General features: G+C 45.5%; 1 protein-coding gene across 4 annotated transcripts in view; it reads left to right on the plus strand.

Annotated features, from left to right (window-relative positions):
- Positions 1 to 16,243, plus strand: part of Cradd (CASP2 and RIPK1 domain containing adaptor with death domain) — a 154,457-nt gene extending 138,214 nt beyond the window's left edge. For all 4 annotated transcript variants that reach the window (XM_029542603.1, XM_021205454.2, XM_029542604.1 and 1 more), the window contains exon 3: positions 15,358 to 16,243. In XM_029542603.1, coding sequence (XP_029398463.1) covers positions 15,358 to 15,659 — 302 coding nt within the window. In that variant the 3' untranslated portion in view covers positions 15,660 to 16,243. The remainder of the gene's footprint in view (positions 1 to 15,357) is intronic.
- Positions 16,244 to 21,865: the final 5,622 nt, after the last annotated feature.

A 21,865-nucleotide genomic window follows, 5' to 3' on the forward strand; every position in this document is an offset into this window, starting at 1 on the left:
AGAGGAGGAGGAAGAGGAAGAGGAAGAGGAAGAGGAAGAAGAGGAGGAGGAGGAAGAGGAGGAAGAGGGGGAGGAAGAGGAGGAGGAAGAGGCATATCAGTACCAAGTTGGGCATACCAGTACCAAGTTCCCTCTGATTTTTCCTGCCCACCTCCTTCATGGTCTTTCTTTGTTTGTTTGTTTTTCCAATTAATAAAAACCTGGGCTGTTGGGAATGAGTAGGCATGCCAAGCAGCCCTGGAACCTGACAAGAAGTTCCAAAACTCTCCTTTCATCTTATGTTCTGCCTGCAAGATGCCCAGGTGAAAGGGACAACCTTCATCAGCAGGACCTGTCCTACTTAGAGGCATGCGGGACACCCGCCTCCCGGGAGGTGGTTCAGTGACATTCTTTGTACCGGAGGACCCTCTGTGCCTCATGTCCTTGATTCAGAGTCTTCTTCTTTACACCAAGGATGAGGCGACAGTCAACTTGGTGGGAAGATCTCTGTAATAGGAACCGGATAATGCTATCAATGCTAAATAAAAGAGACCACTGTGAGACTTGAGTTAGATCCCACAGGGAAGCGTGTGTGCGATTAACTGCATTATGTAACAAGAGCGCCTTTAATAGCTGGCGTGGTTCTTTTTGTTGTTCTAAGGGGAAAGTGGCCAAGACTGAAGCCAGAGCACATGATATTATTTGAAAGTGCTGCAGCCTTTGGAAATGCCCCTCCGAGGGATGTCCAGAATCAGAGTTTTCACTGTGATTTATGGTTGTTCTAAAAGTTTAATACCTTTTACGTTTTCAGAGCTATACCCTTTGCTTCCAGAAGAAACCTCTGGGTATGTTTCTACTGCGCTGAATCCCATACATTATTTACTCATTCAAGAGGGATATTTTAGAACTGTGCAAAAAAGAAGGTTCTGTAGTATTTGATTTTGAGTAATCCCGTGGGTAAAAGGGTTGAGACCATACGGCAGGGCACACAGCCTTAACCCAGTCACTTGAGAGAACCCAGCAGAGGTGGTCACTGGACAGAATAGTTCTAATGTGGCAGCCCCTTCTATCAGCCACAGTGCTGGCTCGGAGGCTCCTTAGTCCTCAGAGCACTCTCTGGTGGGTGTGGCTGGCAGGCAAGGCCAAGGTTAAGCCAGGGCAAATTCCCAGGCCATCAAATCAGAAAGAGAAGGGCACTGGAAGCTTTGCTTGCACGATCTACACAATCAGCTGGATGGGAATTACACTCAGCGACAAACACTGTGATGGAGCCAGGGTGGAGCATCATGGGAGAGTCTGGGAAAGAGGCTCCAACACAGCGCAGGGTTGGGGACAAGGCAGAAGAGATAGGTCTGAGTGCTTTCAAGGAAACAAAGCCAGCTTCTTTGAAGAGGACTCGGCATGAAATACACCATGTAAAGTTTGATATGCTACACTGGAGACGGTGGCACATACCTATAATTCATCATGAGAGGAGCCAGAGTTCAGAGTTGGCCTCAGCTACAAAGCAGGGCCGAGGTCTGCTGAGACTGTATGAGGCCCTGCCTCGAAACGCGAGAGTGGATTGGCAGGCTTTGACACATGCATACACCATCTCCACAGTCAGGATAACGATAGCGCCATCATCTCGAAACTTTTCTCATGACCCTTTATAATTCCTTCCCATCTCCCCAAGCCTGGGAAAATGTGGGTCTGCTCTCTGTTGTCATTCATGATTTTCATTTCCTGCGTTCACCTAAATGCATTCTGTACTCGCCCTTCCCCCTTCCTCCTTTCTGGCTTCTTCCATTCAGCGTTATTTTGAGACTCATTCAGGTTGAAGTATGTATAGTATTTCATTCATTTGACTAGACAGCAATATTCCACCATAGAGATATCTCACATGCTGTTTACCCACTCGCACGTTGAGAGAATTATAAATTATGTTGCAGCAGTTATGGATGAAGCTGCCGAGAAGCACCCGAGAGTGCATGTGACTGCTTGAACAGAGGCGACTTTTCTCTGTAGTAAATGCTTAGAAGTGCAGTTGGAGGAACAAAGGCCTGGCGTATATTTAACTTGTTAAAGAAACAGTCAGGCTGTCTTTAGAGTAACTTTCCCATTTGATGATTTCCCCCAGCAGTGGGCAAGAGTTCAGTCACTCCACGACCCTGCCAACATGGTATATAGTCCTCCTTAATTTCAACTTTTTCCCCCATTGTACTGTGAACACAACGTGCAACCTACACAATATGTCATCATTAACTAGACACAGTGCAGTCTGACAGATGTGAAGGACCTATTCATCTTATATAGCTGAGATTGTTCCTGACAAAGGCACCCCATTTCCCGTGCCCTGCTCCAGGCAAGCACGACTCCGCTCTGTGGATGTGACAGTATGGGATCCTCCTGCAAGCAGTGTTTTCCCTTCTGTGCCTGGCGGCCATATTCATCTGAGTTGAGTGGTACTCAACTGTGGTTTTAATTTGCATTCCCCTAATATCCGATGCGCAGTGCCTTTTTGTGTATCTGTTCACCATGCCTGTATCGTCATCACTATGTCTAAATTTCTGTCCATTTTGTTTAAATGGGCTTGCTTTATACCTTATACTGAGGACACACCACTCAGATGACTTAAGTTGGACCTGCCCTGAAAGTGTCTGTCTTCCATGGTTCCAGAAAACACTATGCAAGCTATCAGGAAAGGGGGAACAACTGAACATTCCTGTCTAGCTCCAACACCATTCAACCACTACACTGACTAACATGGCGAGTTATACGTAAAGGTGCAATAATGGCACTCACATGCCAGTGGAAACCAACAACTCTAACTGGACTTCAGGCCCACTCAGCAGGAGAGCGATTGCTGGCATTGGAAACATACCCAAATTCTCAGAGATAGTAAAGGTCATGGACCTCAGAAAGGAATCTACTATTGCTATCTTGCTTACCAGAATACATACACACCGTACTCAAATCTTGTCCTTTTACCTACGGATAAATGTAGCTTCCATCCCTCACCAGAGATGCTTGTCTTTCCAGCAAATGGAGGCCATCAGAGAAACATACAACTGGACACAACATTGGGTATGGGGAGCTCAGCCCTGGCAGATACATCTATATCACAGCTCCTGCATCTGTGCCTCAGGGAACGTCAAAGAAGGGGAGGTAGAGAGACTGTAAGAGCTGGAACGCCAGGAAATCCTCTGTGAAGCAGTCTCTCCTAGAGAAAGCTGCACGAACAAGACTGGACCAATGGCGGTATCATTAGACATGAAATTTGGAAGAGGGAGTGTGGCAGGATTTTCCCTGTCCAATTACATTAAAATATTAGTGCAGTGGGAGGCCTGTGATTGGACAGGGAAAAGGGAGGCAGAGCGAAGAGTTGCAGGGACAGAGAGCGACTCAGAGGAGGGAAGAGGAGAAGTCAAGACGGAGGCGGACGGACAGGAAGAAGATCCTGATCCTGTGTGGTTTTAAATAGCCACAGGTAGTTATGATATCATAAAAGATAGGCTAATTGGGATAGTTTGTCTAATCTAGGTGGGCAGCTTTTATCATTATCAGTTGGTTCTAAAATTATTGTATTGGTATCTTGTGAATTGTGAATTTTTTGATATATAAATCTGACTTGCTAATTATAAGCTTCTAGAGTTTTGTTTCTACCGGGTTGCTAGGTGTTGTGGCAGCGGACCGAGGGGTGGATGGTCGTTGTGTGGGGCTGGCTTGGCAGTGAAGGGAACTCGGGAGCTCTGGCCCCACTGGAGAGGTGGCAGGCAGAGAGTAGCTGGATGAAGCGCGGGAACATGGCAGTTCTATTTTATTCTTTCCCGCAACAGGGAGAATTTCACAGGATCCCACTCCTAGACAAAGAATGCCAGCAACTAATGAGTGCTGTGAGAAGGGAGTTAGCTTCTCTCAGGTATGAGTCCTCTTCCTGTTATCCAGTGCCCAGTGGTCAGCCCTGAAACCATATACAAACAAACATAACATAACATAACATAACATAACATAACATAACGTAACATACATAACATAATGTAACATACCGTAACGTAACGTAACATAACATAACGTAACATAATATAACATAACATAATGTAACATAACATAGCATAATATAACATAACATAACATAACATAATGTAGCATACATAGCATAATGTAACATATATAACATAACGTAACATAACATAATGTAACATACATTACATAACATAATGTAACATAACATAACATAATGTAACATAACATAATGTAACATACATAACATAATGTAACATAACATAACATAACATAATGTAGCATAACATAACGTAACATAACATAACATAATGTAACACATACAAAAAACAAAAATAGTCTCAGCAGAATATATATATATGTATACATATGTATGTGTATATATATATGTACATATGATCTGTGCAAGCATATATACACACACGTAACAACTATAATTAAAGAAAAAGAGGCTATTAACTTGAGAATGAGATGTGAGAGGAGTTCAGGGGAAGGTAACTGTGAAGAACCAAAAGGAGGAAATGATGTACTTCTAATTCAATTTTAAAAAATTTAAAAATATCTTGGTGGTCATGGCACATGCTTTTAATCCCAGCACGTGGGAGGCCGAGGCAGGTAGATCTCTGAATTGGGGGCCAGCCTGGTCTACAGAGTGAGTTCTAGGACAGTCAGAGCTACACAAAGAAACCCTGTTTAAAAAATAATAATAATAAATACATAATAAAGAGATAAAGTAGACAACAAATAAAAATGGGGTTGTTTTTCTATTAAGCTCTGAGAATTACATGTTGCATGCAAGTCCTTTGTAAGATGTATATATAGAAAGAGATTATTTATAAATATTTGTTCCCAGTCTGTGGCTTGCCTTATCTGTGATTGGGATAGGCCCTGGCCCTGTGTGCTAGCAAGCATTCTATAGCTGAGCTGCATCTGGAGTTTCTGCTGTGTCTTATTTTTCAGAAAAAGCACAGAACTCTAAACTTAGACTAATGTTTAGTTCACCAGATTCTTTCCTGTATAGTGCCTTGATATTGTTTCTGTGCAGCCTCCTCGTCTTAGTTACTGTTCTGTTGCTGTAACAGAACACTATGACCAAGGCAACTTGGAAAGGAAAGCATTCAGTTAGGGGCCCGAGGTTTCAGAGGGTGAATCCATGACAGTCATGGTGGGGAGTGTGGTGTCAGGCCGACAGGCAGGTGCTAGGTCAGTAACTGGGAGTTACTTTCTAGCCCACAAGTGTGATGGTGGGGGGAGGGAGCCAGAGAGTGCAGGAGAGAGCTAATGAGGAATGGAGGAGTGGTCAGAGCTTTTGGACTCTCAAAGCTGATGCTCAAGGACACACCTTCTCCAACAAGGCTACACCTCCTTCCCAAACACTTCCACTGACTGGGACCAAATGTTCAGATATATGAGCCTAGAGGCCATTCTCCTCCAAACCATCACACTGTCTAAGCTGAGTTTACTAAAATGTTTTGTCTAGGTTTTCTCTTAGTGAGTCGGAGTTCTCACCTGTGTGTGTGTGTGTGTGTGTGTGTGTGTGTGTGTGTGAATATGGACAGCCAGTTTGTTATTTCTGTATCATTTGTTGAAAACCCAATTCCTTTCCCTGACTTTGGGTTATACTTTTATGTGGACCTGTTTCTGGGCCTCAGTTTATTCCACTGATAATGTCTATCTTTTTAATACTATCCGCTTCTTAATTTCTTAGCTTTAGTATAAAGATTTGAAACTAGGTAGAGAAATTTGTCCAACTTTGTTCTTTTTCAAAATAATTGTTGGCTATCTGGTTCTTCACCTCTCCCTTGTGTGTTTCAGAGTTGGCTTTTGTCAGCTTCTGTCTCTAAGATGTGTTGAGGTTTTGACTGGGAGCAATTGGGTTTTCTGGAAGATATGTCAGTGGTAAGGAAACACATTTTTATTTCAACAACTGGCCCTTGAGGCTGGCCTAACATTTGAAACATTTCACATACTGTTGCTCCCAAGTTCACTGGAAACCCATGTATGCAGAATGATGTTATTTGTGGCCAAAGGCTACAAGAAAGAAGACAATGTTCTCATTCTAGACCTTACTTCCTATATGTCACCCTTTTCCCATGTCATCCTAGAGACAAAGTAAAAAGGGTCCTCTTATACCCCTGCAGGGGCAGCTCTCTCATCAGCTCCCTAAAGGATTTGTTTCAACACTGGCCTATTGGGCACTAAACATATGCCAGGAGGCATTTGGGGGAGGAGGCCCTTCCTCTCCTGGGCCCTAGGGCTCCTGCTCCAATGGGGTTTCAGGTTTGGCATAGAAAAGCGTCTCAGTAGTGCTTCCCTTTTTTCTCCCAAATCTGTCCCCTGGACAAGGACCTGGCTACTATGCTTTGAAGAGTCCCAAGGGGCTTCTCTGAGGAGGTGGTGTCAGCTAATGACTGATGAGAATACGAACCTACCCCTGGAATATATGCTAGGTAAACCTCTGCCTACAGTTACTAGGAAACGAAGTCAATTTTGTGGTTACTATGATTAAATGATTAAATGAAGCCATGATTAAAATGAAGCAGGGTGACATGCCGGGAAGGTGGGTCCTTTGTTATGTGAAACTTTTCTTCAGTCTCTCACATGTATGCTTCTCACACATCCGTATCTTTCAAAAGAAACATAGAAATATAGAAAAAGGTCAGGAGAAAAATCACACCTAATCCTTATGGCTGTTAAGGGAACTAGCAACATTAATCAGGGTTGAACCTACATTATTTCTGAAGTCCTGCAGAATGGGCACTAGGATTGTGACCTGGGCTGCTTCCTGCAGCCATCGTAGGCCTCCTAGGACTGACAGCAGTACACAGCCACCTGGCCAGCTGAGCTCTGTCATCAGATAATGACTGGCGTAAGCAAGTGACTTTATTTCTCTTATTTCAGCTTCACGGTGATACGTGAGTTAGGCTCACTAGTGATGTTCAAGCCTCTGAGGCTTGAGACAGCCCCTAAACGTTGTCCATCATCAGCCCAATTGCCTCACGTTCTGTCAGCAGCCTCAAATAGGCCTGTACTGTGGGCCCCTGTGAGAATTTGCTGGATTAATGTGTGCTGTCGTTGCATTTTACGTGAAGCGAGGCCTATATCCACTACTGATAAAAATATCTCTTATAAGTCACTTTCCTCACAAAATTGAGATGTGGAGAAGCCTGGGGAAGTGCAAGCTTGTCAAGACCGGCAGAACAGCACAGCCAGGCAGAACTTTCCAGTCTGGTTGGCCCTGCCTCAAGGCATAGCCTGCACTTTATCAGGGAGACTGGAGAACTGCCGCTCCTGAATCCATGGCAACTGCCCCAGAAGTAGTTTAAAAAAAAAACAAAACAAAGCAAAACAAAAAACTAAACTGAAAATATATCGGTAGGAGGTGCTAACGACCAGACACTGTGCAGGGAATGAGCTGTGAACAAGAGGGACATGGCCCTGTTAGCCTTTTAACTAACAGCAGCATATGCCACACGTCTCTGCCCAAGGTGGCGTGTGTCCCAGCACTTCTGTCCGTCCATATAATGTGCAGGTGTCATCGGTTTGGCTAACGTGGATACTCTGAGACTTTGAGACTTTGACCTTCCTGCCGCCTGGTTCCAAGCGCAGGTGTTAATGGAACTGAGATTGCTCTCAAGTGTTTGTGGTTGTTTTTTTTTTTTTTTTTTTTTTTTTTTTAATTTGTTTTTGTTTCAAGGCTAGAGTCCTGTTGCATTTGCAATCAGTTAAAATATATACATCTGAATGCAGATAGTACACATGCATACATACAGGCCCAAACCCCATACACATAAAGTGTGTCATAAAAACAAAACAAACAGACAAACAAAACCACCAACTCCTTCCTTTTTCGGTCTTCACTTGAGCCATGTTGAAAATATTCAGTATGTCCACAGTTTTTGTTGTTGTTGTTGTTGTTTGTTTAAGCAAAATCTCAGGATAGTCATTTATCCCAAAACAAGGTTAACTTTTCTATTACCATTTCATCGATCTTTGGAGATCACTTGATTGCCAGTCACAATATCAGCCTCCTTGCCAGCTCTGAGAGGGTAACATATTAAGAAGCCCACCTTAAGAGATGGGGTAGGGCACTGCCTATGACCCAGCATCCAGGAGGCTGAGGCAGGGAGATCTTGAGGATGGCCTGTGTTATGTAAGGCCCTGTCTCAGAAAGAACAAAAGGGCGGGGCACTGTCTTCTTCCTTTCTCTCGGGCTTGCTGGTACAAGAACTGAGTATTTTGTTCTTGGGATTGGTGTTGCATCCCAGTGGGGAAGGAGCTGGCAAATAAACCCCTGCCCAAACCCCGCCCACTACAGTCCTACTGCCAAGTCACACAGCCCCCGCTGAGCTCCATCAGAGAAATGGGCACTGATGTCTGAAGTTAACGGTGTTCTCAGCAGTGCTTGGGGTCCTGCCCTTCTTTTGGGAGTCTGCACACTAATAGAGAAAACATCAATCCACTGGAGTTGCTCCATAATTTATAGTGACGTTGTGGTTTCTCAAACCACCTCTGTAATTGCCATTGCCTGAAAATCAGCAGCAGAGATCTTATCCAGGGCTGTGGGGCCTGCTTGTTTTCTTTAGCCTGGATATCCATCTACATGTTTATATATTTTATTCAGGAGATTAAAATATGGCTTAAAGGAATATTAAAACATTTTTTAAATTTAGAGAGTAGTCACTTATGTGAAATAATGTAATTTCTCTATTTTGAAAAAGAGAAAAACGCAGATCTGTATGTCCAGATGATGTAACTTCCACACAAGGAATCTTTAATGTCTTCTGCAGGTCTCCTGGGGAGTCTCATGAATGGTTGAGGTGACCCATTGCCTGCAGACCAGCCAGCAGTGTGAGCACCAGCATTAAAACTGTCTGTTGGTCACCTCTGCCCTCTAGGGAAACAGCAGGTGCTTTGGAACTTGGTCTCTCAACAACTGCACTGTGTCAAATGTGATTTTAAAGGACATGGGTCCATGAACCTAACATTTCTGCCACTGTGACTGTGACGTGTTCACATTAGAGGCAGGCTCACCCCGCCTGCCTTGGGCTGTAGCCATTTCTGTCTTTATGAGCCCTTCCTCCCTAAGATAATAAAAAAAGTAAGTGTATGATAGTTAATGAAGGTGAACATGGTGATTTTATTTATTCGAATATTTCAGTCACCTAATGTCCATTTTTCCTCTAATTATGAAGATGAAAAATAACTTTTTCTTGTTCTCCCCAAAATATTATGAGCTCCCAGTGCTGCCCCTCCTGCCTATGGGTAAGACAACTCTGATTGGAAGTCTTAATTTTTCCTTTTACAGTTTTTTTTTTAGATTTTACTTATGAATTATAATGTCCATGTTTTTAATGAAAACAAAAACAAAAACAAAACAAAACAAAAAACCAACCAACCAATCCCTTACCCCAGAGAGCAGCTATGTTCACCCAGGAAGCAGCTGCACATTTGATGGGAACGAGTCAGGTTGTCAGATCTATAGCAGTTCATTTTTCTGAATAAGAGATTTTTTTTTTAAATTGGCAAACAAAACAAAACAGCAACAACAACAAAAACCCCAAAATGCACGTCATTTGCGTACCCGATTCAATCTGCTTGCCTGGCGCCAAGCGCCTGTAGTTCTTGCCAAACGGCTAAGCACAAATGCCTGACTCAGCATTTTCCTGCTCGCTGCTTCCAGCATTGTGTAGTGATCATGACCTGTCAGTTCTCCCGTCCCACTGTCTCTCCTCCATTACCCCCACTCCTTTTCTAGAGCGATCTAAAGGAGTGCACATCTCCAGTACCTGGCGCCATCGATGCTGAGTGCTGCAAGACCAGCTGTCACCTCCCATTCATCCGGCTTCTCATGGCTTTCCCATATAAATCCTTCATGTACATTTAGAGGAATCCAAGCTATACTGAAAGGAAAAGAAAAACAATCCCCACAAAGTATCATCATCATTAAGAGAACATCTGTCCATGCATGGAGATGATGGATGGGTGGGTGGGTGGATGGATGGATGGATGGATGGGCGGACGGGCGGGCAGGCAGATGGACAGACAGATGGACAGATGGGTGGACAGACAGACGGGTGGGTGGGTGGGTGGATGGATGAGTGGGTCGGATGCTGCTTGTGGACGTTGTACATCGTGGTGCGGAGCCTAGTGCGCACCACGATGTACAACGTCCACAAGCAGGGTGGGTGGGTGGATGGATAGATGGATGGATGGGCGAACGGGCGGGCAGGCAGATGGACAGACAGATGGACAGATGGACAGATGGGTGGACAGACAGACGGGTGGGTGGGTGGATGGGTGGGTGGGTGGACAGACAGGCAAAATGAAATGGGGTGTTTTTAATAGAAGAGCAGTCAATAGCTTTATTACAGACTATGGGAACTATAGTTCAACTACAGCCAACAAGAGATGTAGTTATAGACTAGGAGATAGTCTAGAAAAGCCAATTACTTGATATGTATTGTACTATTTTGAAAGTTTAAAAACTATTACTTACTTTTTTCAAACCCACCCACTGTCTGAATTAGGGTTACTATTGCTGTGATGAAGCATCGGGACTGAGCAGCTTGGGGAGAGAAGGGGTTGCTTGGCTTCCTCTTCTACACCCCTGTTCAGCATCAAGACTGGGCCCTCCCGCACCAGTCACTAACTAAGGAAACACCCTGCAGGCTTGCCTACAGCTGGATCCTAGGGAGGTATTTCCTTAATTGAGGTTTCCTCCTCTCCGATGACTCTAGCCTGTGTCAAGTTGACATAAAACCAGCCTCTCTCCTCCCTAAGATAATGGTTTTTTGGGGGGAGAGGGGGACTGAATGGGAAAGAATTCTGACCTTTGAATAAACTTTTTTTCATAGTAAAAATATGCTATTTATTTCTCGTAACAAAGTTGGGAGGGGGTGAAGAACTTTCCTCATGGGCTTTGTATTTTCTAGTTGTTTCTCTGGTGGCGCTAATGTTACTGGTCAGTTCTTTCCCCCTCTGGAGTACTACACACACATACACACGCACACACAGAGCTACATACATGAATGTTGAGCTAAGGTATCCTTTACAATTACTCTCTTATCCCAAAGGGTCAGGGGAGGGACTGCTGTATGCAAAGCATTGTTCTGGGTACCTGTGTGTATCCCTGGGCAAATGGACAAAGTTCTGTTTGCTCAACCGGAGTTGACAACTCCAGGGACACTGAGCAGTGCCAGGGACCGGGGAAACCGCAGCAGCAAACAGACAGTGGGTGAGAGGTTACAAGGTCATAGGTGGACAAGGGAGGTCTCAGAGGAAGGGGGAACTGCATCTGAGAGCTGTGCGGGTGGTACGGCTTGATGAGAAGTCCCACTTGTGACCAAGGAAGGGTCCCACAGAAAGTGGGGAGCTATGATAAAGCTGTGGTCTGAGGGTAGAGCGCAAGGAAGGAGAAATAGCTGTGTCAGGTCCTGGTGAGGCTGTGGAAGGTGTGGCTCCCCAAGAACAGCTCAGATGTTTTATACAGAACTGTAGCAAATATTCATCTCACAAACCTTCTGGTTTTTTCCTTCAGAAGGTTTGTGGTCTTTACAAAACAGAAATAATGAATTAACCAAAATTAATTCTGAAGAGCCTGCACGGCTTGCTTCTATTTTAACAGCTGTGTAAGGGGATACAGTGCTAAATGATTAGTGGAGGATTTAATGAGAACTCAAAAATCACAAGGTCTGAAGAAAATAATAAAATCACTTCTGAAAGACAGTACCACATTACAGCTAAATGAAGCCTCGGGTGCCATCTGGCTTTATCGTTTACAAATGAGCAGCCTGAGAAGTGCGAAGTGACTTAGCCTGTCCAGCTACCTGGTTACCTGCCTGGTGACAGGTTCATCTTTAGAGAAAGCCCAGGCCTGCTAATCCCAGGCCCAGAGCATAAACACACCTACTCCTGCCCAGCTAATTTAGTGAAAACTCAAATTATTTATTGATAACAGTCTCATTGAGCTTCCCAGACTTGACAGTCAAATCCAGGTTCCCATCACAGTAAGTAGGATGTCATTTGTGTTTTGCAGTATGGCCTTCATCTTTGGGGTACACTGGGAATTGGTTTCTGGTTGGTTTGCTTTTCAAGGTGCTTTTTTTTTTTTTCTCACAGCCTCTGCTGCATTCTGAGTTGTCCTGGAGGTAAAAAGATGCCAGAGCACAGTATAGACACTGATGCTCTCTCCCCAGCAACCACTCACCTGAGGCTCCCTCCCAAGCATCCACTCACCTGAGGCTCCTTCCCCAGCATCCATTCAATTGAAAGGAAAGTAGTCAAAAGCAAAAATTAAAGTTTCAAGAAGTGTCAGGCAGGGGAAGGTCTCTAGAAGCCTTTCATCTTGCATACCTCAAACCCCTTACCCACTAACTACCAACCCCCTTCCTCCCTTCTGTCCCAGCTGCCACACTGCTCTCTGCCTCTCTGCCTCTGTGACCTCTGAATGGAACCGCAGGGTGCTTGCCTTCCGTGGAGAGGCCGAAGTGTCCTCAGGATTAGCCCATGTTGTAACATGTCAGCACTTTATTTCTTTTGAAGGCCAATTAATATTCTATTCAAAATGTTGGATAACCAAGTTGGTACCAGAGCTCTCCAAAGCAACACTCCCAACCACAAAATAGGAGCGAGGTCTATACACTTGAAAATTATGCAAGAGGGAATAAAATTGTTTATGTAGCATAAAGGTATGTTTGTAGTTCAAAAGTATATTAAATAGTATGAAATAATATATACCTAGTTCTCTAAATATAAAGACGTTGTTCTAATGAGACAGTAGGCAGTCTTGACCTGAAAGTACTCAGAGACTACTGCAACTGTGAACATCTCTTGTAGGAAATTACCTAGTGATTGTTGTGGGAAGTATTAAAAAAATAAACCTGGCTGGACCATGCTTCTGAAGTCCTGCCGACCCACCACTGGGCTCCCGCTGGGCCACTCTTTGGCGGGCCCTGCCCCCACCCCCACAGTTCCTCTCACACACCCCATGGTCAGCCATCACATCACAATACCCAGTACCCTGGTAGAATCAAGATTCTTAATGCTTAATTAGCCAATCAGATTTATGTATCAATAATATCACAATATGCAAGATGCCAATACAATAATTTTAGAGCCAATTGATAATGATAAAAGCTTTATCCCAAGATTGTGAAATCATAGCTACTTGAGGCTGGAAAACGCCATGCGGGTACAGGTCTGCAGCCATCTTCCTTCTCCTCCTACTCTGAGATGTTCTATGTCTCTGCAACTCTTAGCTCCGCCTCCCTTTTCCCTGTCCAATCACAGGCCTCCCACTGCCCTAATGTGATTGGACGGGGAAAATCCTACATCATGTGATAAAACCCGGCCACTTGTCACACATCAAACCTATAGACGCAGGAACAGGAGAGTCACAGTTGAAAACCAGTTGCAACCCAGTAGCAAAGGGCTCCGTCCTGTTGCCTTCACCCAGGGTGGGGCAGGGGATTCAGACTGAGAAACAGGAAGATATTGGGCACCCCACAAAAGCAACAAAAATCAAGCATTGTGAGGGGCAGGGGGAGGGGGGCACAGTGTGTGTTCCAGAGTGTTACAGTCAGAGGGTTTCCCCAACCCTTCAAGTGTTTATAATCTTTTTCCTTGGTATTGTGTTACGTCTTTAACTGCAGTCCGGGTCTAATCTTCCAACGAAACTAAAAGCAGGTGATGGAGGAAAGCTCTTCTGCCACTTTGAATGTCATTGAGATCTAGCCACCTTCCCGCACAGCATGTAAGGAGGGGTCCAGGTGGGACATAGATGACTTGATTTCATAAAATCGTTGCTGTTGATCAGCAATAACATCTTCATTATTCAGATTGCCTCACGGTCCTTTTTAAGTTGCAGAACTGACAAAAACTGAAACGGTCTTCGACGCTGCCCTAGAGTCTTGGCAGTTGATGGTTCAGGAGTCAGAGACAAGGGCTGAAGGATCCACCACTCTTCTAGCAGGGTCTTTTGTCTTCTCCTTGAATCAGAAAATGAAGCAGGGGCTGGTGACTGTGGAGTACGCTAAGTAAACTGTGATGCAGTTGGCCAGCAAGTGTCATATGGATGCTGTGGCACATATGTTCGTGTCTCACCCACAGTCAGCGCCACTGCCGCCGCCATCATCTTGGATGCTTAGAGTCCCTCTCAAACTGCCCTTGACCTCTGCCTCTGGGTACACTCCAGTTCCTCCACCTTTGCATATGTGGTTCCCTTAGGAGGGGCTGGACCACCCTCTTTACCCAGCATTCTCTTGTTCAGGGGTTAGCTTTAGCTTCTTCGCTTGGCTCCGTGGCTCACACCCAGTTAGAGGTCCCCCCCTTCCCTCCTTGTAGAATGTTGGTGGCTGTACAGTGGCACAGTTGCAGCCACACACTAGCTAGCACTCTTCACAGGAGGCAATCAGAATCTTGTTTTGGAAGTGTAAGGTCAAGCTCTCCCCAGCACCTACTCCTACTCTGTGGCTCTCTGGCTTGGCTGGGATGGTGAGACCATGGCCTTGAATGGCCTCTGCTCTCCTCTCCCATTACATCTTTCCTCTATGGCTTGTTTTTTCCTCAGGGAGGCAGGATGCTCTGGCTTCCTGCTTCTATACCTTCTTTTCTGGGTGATGTTTTATATTGAGGCTGCCAGGAGAGAGAAGCTGTCGGTTTCACCTCCAGCCCCTCCCCATGCCCCTTCAAGGGGAGCAGCACTCACAGCTTGGAGTAGCACACTGCTGGCCCCCAGGCTGGTGTTGAGGGGAGTGGCTTTCAGCCAGAGCTCTTGATAAGATTTCTGACAAAAAGAGACAGGAGTTGAAAAAAACAAAAACAAAAAAACTTGTGACAAAACAGTGTGTCTGTGAGCATGATACATGTTTGTCTGTTTGTCTGTTTATATACACAAGGAGGCGGAAATAAGCGACTATCCATGATGGATTTTTCTTCTCAGCTCTTCTGCAGTGAACACTTTAAAGAGATGCTAAGCAGATGGCCTTGTTGGCCATCAATGGGAGAAGAGGTCCTTGGTCTTTCGAAGATTCTATGCCCCAGTATAGGGGAATGCCAGGGCCAAGAAGCAGGAGTAGATGGGTTGGGGAGCAGGGGGAGATGGGAAGGTATAGGGGATTTTTGGAGAGGAAACTAGGAGAGGGGATAGCATTTGAAATGTAAATGAAGAAAACATCTAATAAAAAAACTGAAGAGAGAGAGAGAGAGAGAGAGAGAGAGAGAGAGAGATTGAGAGAGGTTAAGCAGCACGGTTCAGCCCAGGAAACCGAGCAGTACAAAAGACAGGGAATAGTCACCAGCTGCCCCGCCCCATTCTCAAGTCTTCCCTATCTGAGGTGCTTGCCTTATTCAACCTCCTGTTCTTTTCCTCCTCAGGTGACTGGATGGCCGGTATCCCTTCACACATCCTCAGCAGCTCGCCATCAGACCGGCAGATTAACCAGCTGGCTCAGAGGCTAGGCCCGGAGTGGGAGCCCGTGGTGCTGTCTCTGGGACTGTCCCAGACCGACATCTACCGCTGCAAGGCCAACCATCCCCATAACGTGCATTCGCAGGTGGTGGAGGCCTTCATCCGCTGGCGCCAGCGTTACGGGAAGCAGGCCACCTTCCTAAGCTTACACAAGGGCCTCCAGGCAGTGGAGGCTGATCCTTCGCTGCTCCAGCACATGCTGGAGTGACCTGCTTGCTGTGGGGGGCGTGGGTTCCCAAGTCACACAGGCTGAACCGGACTTTACTCAACAGGTGGCTTTGTTCTGGGCTTTTCAGTGATCCTTAGATGGACAGAAAATGTCTGGATTCTACTCAAGATTACACCGTAGATCAACCACCACTAACTCAACAATCCATTGGCTTTAATTGCTTGAAGACTGTGTTGTAACTACGGTTTTGAACTTCATGGCTGCCCTTTAACAGGAAGCCAGGAAACACACACACACAAATATCATGCTACACACACATACACACACACAAATATCATGCTGCAGCATTGAATGCAAGTGTCCTGCATACAAGGCAGCTACACTTAATGTTGCCTGGAGACTGGACTTAGCTCTTCATAATGATGATGATAATAAAAAGCGAATTGTGATATAGAATGTGCCTCTTTTATGAGAGAGTATTGCATCACACACACACACACACACACACACACATATACACCACTCTTCTGTTGCATAGATGGAGGGGGTAAAAATATGGGAATGGCCGGGTGGTGGTGGCGCACGCCTTTAATCCCAGCACTCGGGAGGCAGAGGCAGGCAGATTTCTGAGTTCGAGGCCAGTCTGGTCTATAGAGTGAGTTCCAGGATGGCCAGAGCTACACAGAGAAACCCTGTCTCGAAAAACAAAAAAAACAAACAAACAAAAAAATGGGAGTGGAACAAGATTGATAGCAGCCGCGATGACGGAGATAAATAACTCAGGCAGGATGAATAGATTAAGTATGAGACATCGAAGCTCCCTGCAGAGGCCAGGAAGAGAACGGAAGCCCTTCATCTTAACAGACTGCACGAGGAATCTCTGCCCATTTATTAAAGGCGTCCGATCAGAGACAAAGGGGCTCAGTGTTTCTCTTGAGGCCTGAATGAATGAAGGCATTGAGCTCCCGAGGGGTGTCATGGGTTGTCCAGCCTTTCATTGATGGCATACAGTGTTAGCCAGACAGGCGCACATGTTTGTAATCCCATTTAAGAGACTGAAGCAGGAGGATCACCTCAAGGCTGTCCTGAGTTCTGGGTCAGCTTCAACAATTAGCAAGACCACCTCCCTCCCCCCCTTTCTTAAAGCAAATAAACAAAAACTTATCATGCAGGGTTTCTAAAATTATCCTTTTCAGGGCTTGTTCATTTGTGTGTTCCCATGTGAGCCCCTTGGCAATCCCGTGAGGCACATAATATGTAAGGGCCGTTGGCCCCTTCTCTCCAGGCAGCAGGACCTGTGTAGGCTAAGCTAGAATGTGGTTCACCTGTGCACGAGTGGATTCGAGGCAGACGGGCTTCCTTCAGAGAAAGACATAAAAGGCTCTCGTAGGGGCTGCAGGTGTAGGTCAGTTGGTAGGGTGCTTACCGGGCACACTCAAACCCCTGAGTTCCATCTCAGAGGCTCATAGAATAGGTAGAGTCGGGGTGAGCCCGTGATCTCGGCAGTACAGGAGGAGGAGGCAGGAGGATCAGAAGTTCAATGTCATCCTCATCTCCATAGTGAGTTCAAGCCCAGCTTAAGCTACGTGAAACCCAGTCATAAACAGAAACAGAAAAACCCACATAAAAGATGACAATTAGACATTTCCTTTAACCTTTGCGATGACTGGAGAGCCCAGTTTTTGTTTTTTTTTAATTCTATAGAATTTCTAAGGAAATAAACGTATACTGCCTATCTCCCTCCAACCTAGGACAAGCCTAATAAAGAGGTAGCCGTTACCATGACGCAGGTGCTCGGAAAGGTGGCAGCGGTGTGTGATGTCCTTTCCGGCATCTGGTACCCTCTGTTCCTTTACCGAAAAGACCAACCGTGCCCCAGCCATTCACTCAACGATGCCATCCCCGAAGCATTGTACACTAGCTGTATCCTCTCTCACATTCCTTCTTGCGGTCCAGTCAATACTTCATTATTTTATCAAGCCCATGCGTTTTTTTCCACATCTCTGTACCCAGGGATAGACGGTTCTTCAGTACAGTCTTCAATGAACCATTTATCATTTTGAACTTTGAATGTATCACGTATCCCCCTGGGATTCCTGAGAGCGAGTCGTCTTGGCTTCTGTTCTCACGCTTCAGTCCCTCTTATGGCTGAGTGAGCAAGGCTGGGCTCTGCTGCAGCTAGCTGGTGGAGGTCTGGTGCTTAGCTGCTTCCTCCTGCTGCGCTTTGTAATGAATATGTCCTGCTCAGGGACACTCCTGGGATGTCAGTAGTGAGGGGTGGCGAAGAACAGGGCCGAGAAGGGCTGATGCTGGGGGGAGGGGGTTAGTAAGCAGGGTGGTGGTGGCACTACCGAATGACAAGGGCCACTCCTTGCCCCTGCCCACTTCCTGCAGAAGTGCTTAGGAGTGGATCCAGACAGCTGAATCACTGTGCCCCTGTGTTACATCTCATCTGTCCACCTCCCAGGAGGCCGGGAGAGAGCCCACCAGGACGCCATGTGTTTTTGCACAAAAGCTCCTACAGTCAGAGGCCTTCTGCCTCAAACAAAATTCTACATGTGCCAATGGGACAGTAGGGCTTTGAGGCACTAAAAGCAGCAAAATGATGTTCTGTCTGTCTGTCTGTCTGTCTGTCTGTCTGTCTCTCTCTCTCTCTCTGTGTATGTGTGTGAGAAAGAGAGAGAGATCATTTATGTACATGACCACTTCTTTCAACATTTAAAAATGTGTAACTTCTATTAAATTTTCTCAGTGCAAATAAAGTATATGTCCATTGTGTCATTTCAAAAACCTAACAATGGGTAAGATGAGGGGAAGCAGGAGTCTCCTTGTACTCCCCACAGTCAGTCAGCTTTGCTCTGCTCTGCTCCGAGGCCAGTTTCTTAGTTAAGCCCTGCACATCCCTTCTGCAGCCGGAGTAAGATTGCCCTGTAAGGCTCTTTAACACTTGGCTTCCTTGCCCAACACACAGCACTGGTTCCAATGTCAAAGGACTTTACAACACCCTTTGCTCTTAGAGCACACTTGTAAGTGCTATCCTTTTGACAGCGCCTTTGAAGAGATTAAAGGCACTCAGCTACTTGATCTACCAACCGCTTTCCCCATCAGGAAGTGCACCGGCATTGCAGTTCTTGCTTGACAGCCACCCCCCACCCCACCTAGAACCAAACCAAGCAAATCACTGTTCACTGCCTGCACTGTGCACCTTACATCCTCAAAAAGCAAAGCTTAGCATGTCTGGACTCTGAGCTTTGCCCCTCGTCCCAAGATACTCTCTCCACTGTACTACATTTAATTACTGCTGTTTCTTTTCTTCAAGAGATGTTAGGGGAATGTCCCTCAGAATGTCAACACAGAAGCTGCACATGGCCCCTCTGCTTCCTGAGGTTGTATATGGAGTTGACAGTTGCCGGAGGGAGAGACTGGTAGTATAGTTGTCACCTGTAAGTGTCCCTGTAAATGACTTCTCACCATTATCCTCGCAAATAGTCCCAGTAAAACTCATTCTTATACCAGCCCAGATTTGGGTGGAGTGGTTTATTTGGTCTGTCATCTTCAGACAAACAGACATTTGCTCAGATCTTTCCGGAAAAGCTAATGTCGCATACGGGGAGGCTAATCTCATCTCTGTTAATTGAGGACATTCAAAGCTGACCAACAAAGACACAAGCCCTGCTCTCCAGAGCTCAGCGCCACATGAGCCAGCCACAGACCTCTAATCACAACAATTCCACTGTCTGAGTACTGAGCCGGCGGGAACAGAGCAAAAGGACCCCCTCTGGTCTGCTCTTCGGGGGATGGGAGACCTGAAGAGAAAGAAGGCTCCATCACTCAGGTAAATCACTGCACCTTCTTGGGCAGGTTTATTCACGTGTGCACAGTAACTGATCTATGAGTGCAGAGAATCTCCCAGAGGTAAAATAGATAAACTGTGCGTACAATGGATTTTGGCAAAGGAAATGTCTGAGCTGAATTATTTTGGCTACTGAGTTTTGTTTTGTTTTGTTTTGTTTTGTTTTGTTTTTCCTAATATTCTTTGTCAAGCCAGGGTCCCTCAAAATGCTAGGCTGAGGGCCCTCCTTCTGGGACTTGTACAGCAGCTGGGGGTGTGCAGCCCTTCTGGGCATCCCTAGGGACTTTCAGGGTAAGGAAAGATGAAGCGAAGGCACACTGCAGAGCATGTCCAGAATCTGGGTGGGACTCTGATCTCACACTTAGCTCTCATTAAATGAATCCCTACAGTTGGGGCACAAATTCTTGCCAGTTACAAAACATCACAAGTTACTGGAGATCCAAAGATAAATAAGACATAGTCCCTGCCCAGCAGGCTCTCAGCCCTCCAGGAAGGCAGCCACAACAGCCAGCAACTACGACACTTCGACACTTCGCAGAAAAGGGAGCAATTAAGTTGTTGGCCACAGAGATGACACTTCGGCTGAGCTCCTGTGAGCCCTGCCCAAGTTAGTGTGATGGTCCCCCCCCTCCCTTAGGGGATATTAGGAGATACCAGAATTCCATTTAATGTCTTCTTCATCCAGCTTGACAAATGGCACTCCCTCCATATGTCTACAAGATGCATATGCCTCCAAAATGCTATCACGGAGCCATTAGAAACTAAACACGTTGACAAATACCATCCTGTTCCATACTTCTACATAGCAGTGGCGTGTTCAGCCACAGTAGAATCAGGATCAGGCTTCAAGGGTTTATGTATCAGGCATATTTTAGGGTGCTTTTTATAGCACCCCTCTCTCCCCCACCCCAACACTTGTACAAATTCAAAATAGATGTTGCAGCATGCAGGGGATGTTTTTAATATAATGTCTTGTTTACTTCCCTGAACTATAAACAGCTGAGAGGAACAGGGACGTCTGTCTTGTTGGCATTTACTGTTCTTACAGGAAAATTAAAGTCTCTCAAAGACACAGTTCAGTGAGCCAATTAAACCTCGTCTCTGCTTTGTTAAACTCACGAGAAACATATGGCAGTGACCCTGATAGCTATTGTTCATTCAAAGCATCAGCTATGAAATCCAGGTTTGAATGTTCAGAAAGAAAAAGCAGATCCAACATCTCGGCAATAAGCATGTATTTCCATCTCATTTTCGTATTTTATCTCTAGCCAGTGCTGTTTCGGGTGTCACATTACTTTCTTGATGGAGGGTATTTTCGGGAGAATGTAAAACGGGCTGAATGTCACGAAATAATTATTCTTCTCGCTCTTGGTGACACTTAACTCTCCCTGTTCCCAGGAGACAAATTGGTGTTGTGAGCACCTTGCCAGGGCCAGTGACTTCAAGGGGACTTAGCTCAGTGCTGACCGTGGATGAGGCTGGATGCCTCCTCATGGCTAAGCTGGAAATAGATGGCAATGACCTCGCTCCTCTGGAACAGGCTTTAACCAAAGATGAGGCATCCGCATAGGGCATGTCTGTGAAGGCCCAGAACATCTGCCGTAGGAAGCGGTTCTTCTCCGTTGAAGGGCACAGATTTCTTCCTTTACAAATGTTAGAGAATGATAGAGAGTTTCTTCAGAAAAGCACATTGAGTACTTGCACACTCTGATGTGCACAGATGCAGACACGTACGTATAATGTTCTACACAGACATGTTGACATGTAATTTTGAAGGAATTTTCACTACTTCTGAATCCAATTCTTTCTTCCCAAGAACTCCTCATGTGAACCCTGGTCTTCCTGAACAAACCATTCCACCAAGAATATTTTTTTGTTTGTTTGTTTTAAATAATATTGGGAAGCCTTGAGTTCAGTAGAGTGGAGCTGTTTGTATTGGATTACACAAGGGTCTAAATCACTGTGAAGGTGTTGAGACAAAGGTAGAATCATTTATCTGAATCCAGATTTTTATATAACTGACCACAGATCTTTTCTCTTATGGGGGGGGGGGGGCTCTTAGGCTGACAGTCCTCTGGACTCACCTCTTGGCAAAGAAGAGTTTACGGCTGTGAAATGTATGACAGTCTCTGCCTCCAAGGGACTTCCTGCCTTCACCTTGTCTCCTTAGAACCAGAACTCCTCAGCAAGGAAGAAATGAGAGTTTTATGCTTAGCGCACTGAGAATGGTTGGTTTCGTGGGGGGAAATCAGAGAAAACAGAGTCCCATTTACTTCATACACTATAACATTATCTTTTTTCATAACAATATCTTTTTTGTACCATCATCTGCTTGAATCTCATTTCTCTTAGCTTCTGGGGGCAGTTATTTTTCTGCTCAGGAAGCTAAGCT

This window comes from Mus pahari, chromosome 9, assembly GCF_900095145.1.
Source record: "Mus pahari chromosome 9, PAHARI_EIJ_v1.1, whole genome shotgun sequence".
In the NCBI taxonomy this organism is placed as follows: domain Eukaryota; kingdom Metazoa; phylum Chordata; class Mammalia; order Rodentia; family Muridae; genus Mus; species Mus pahari.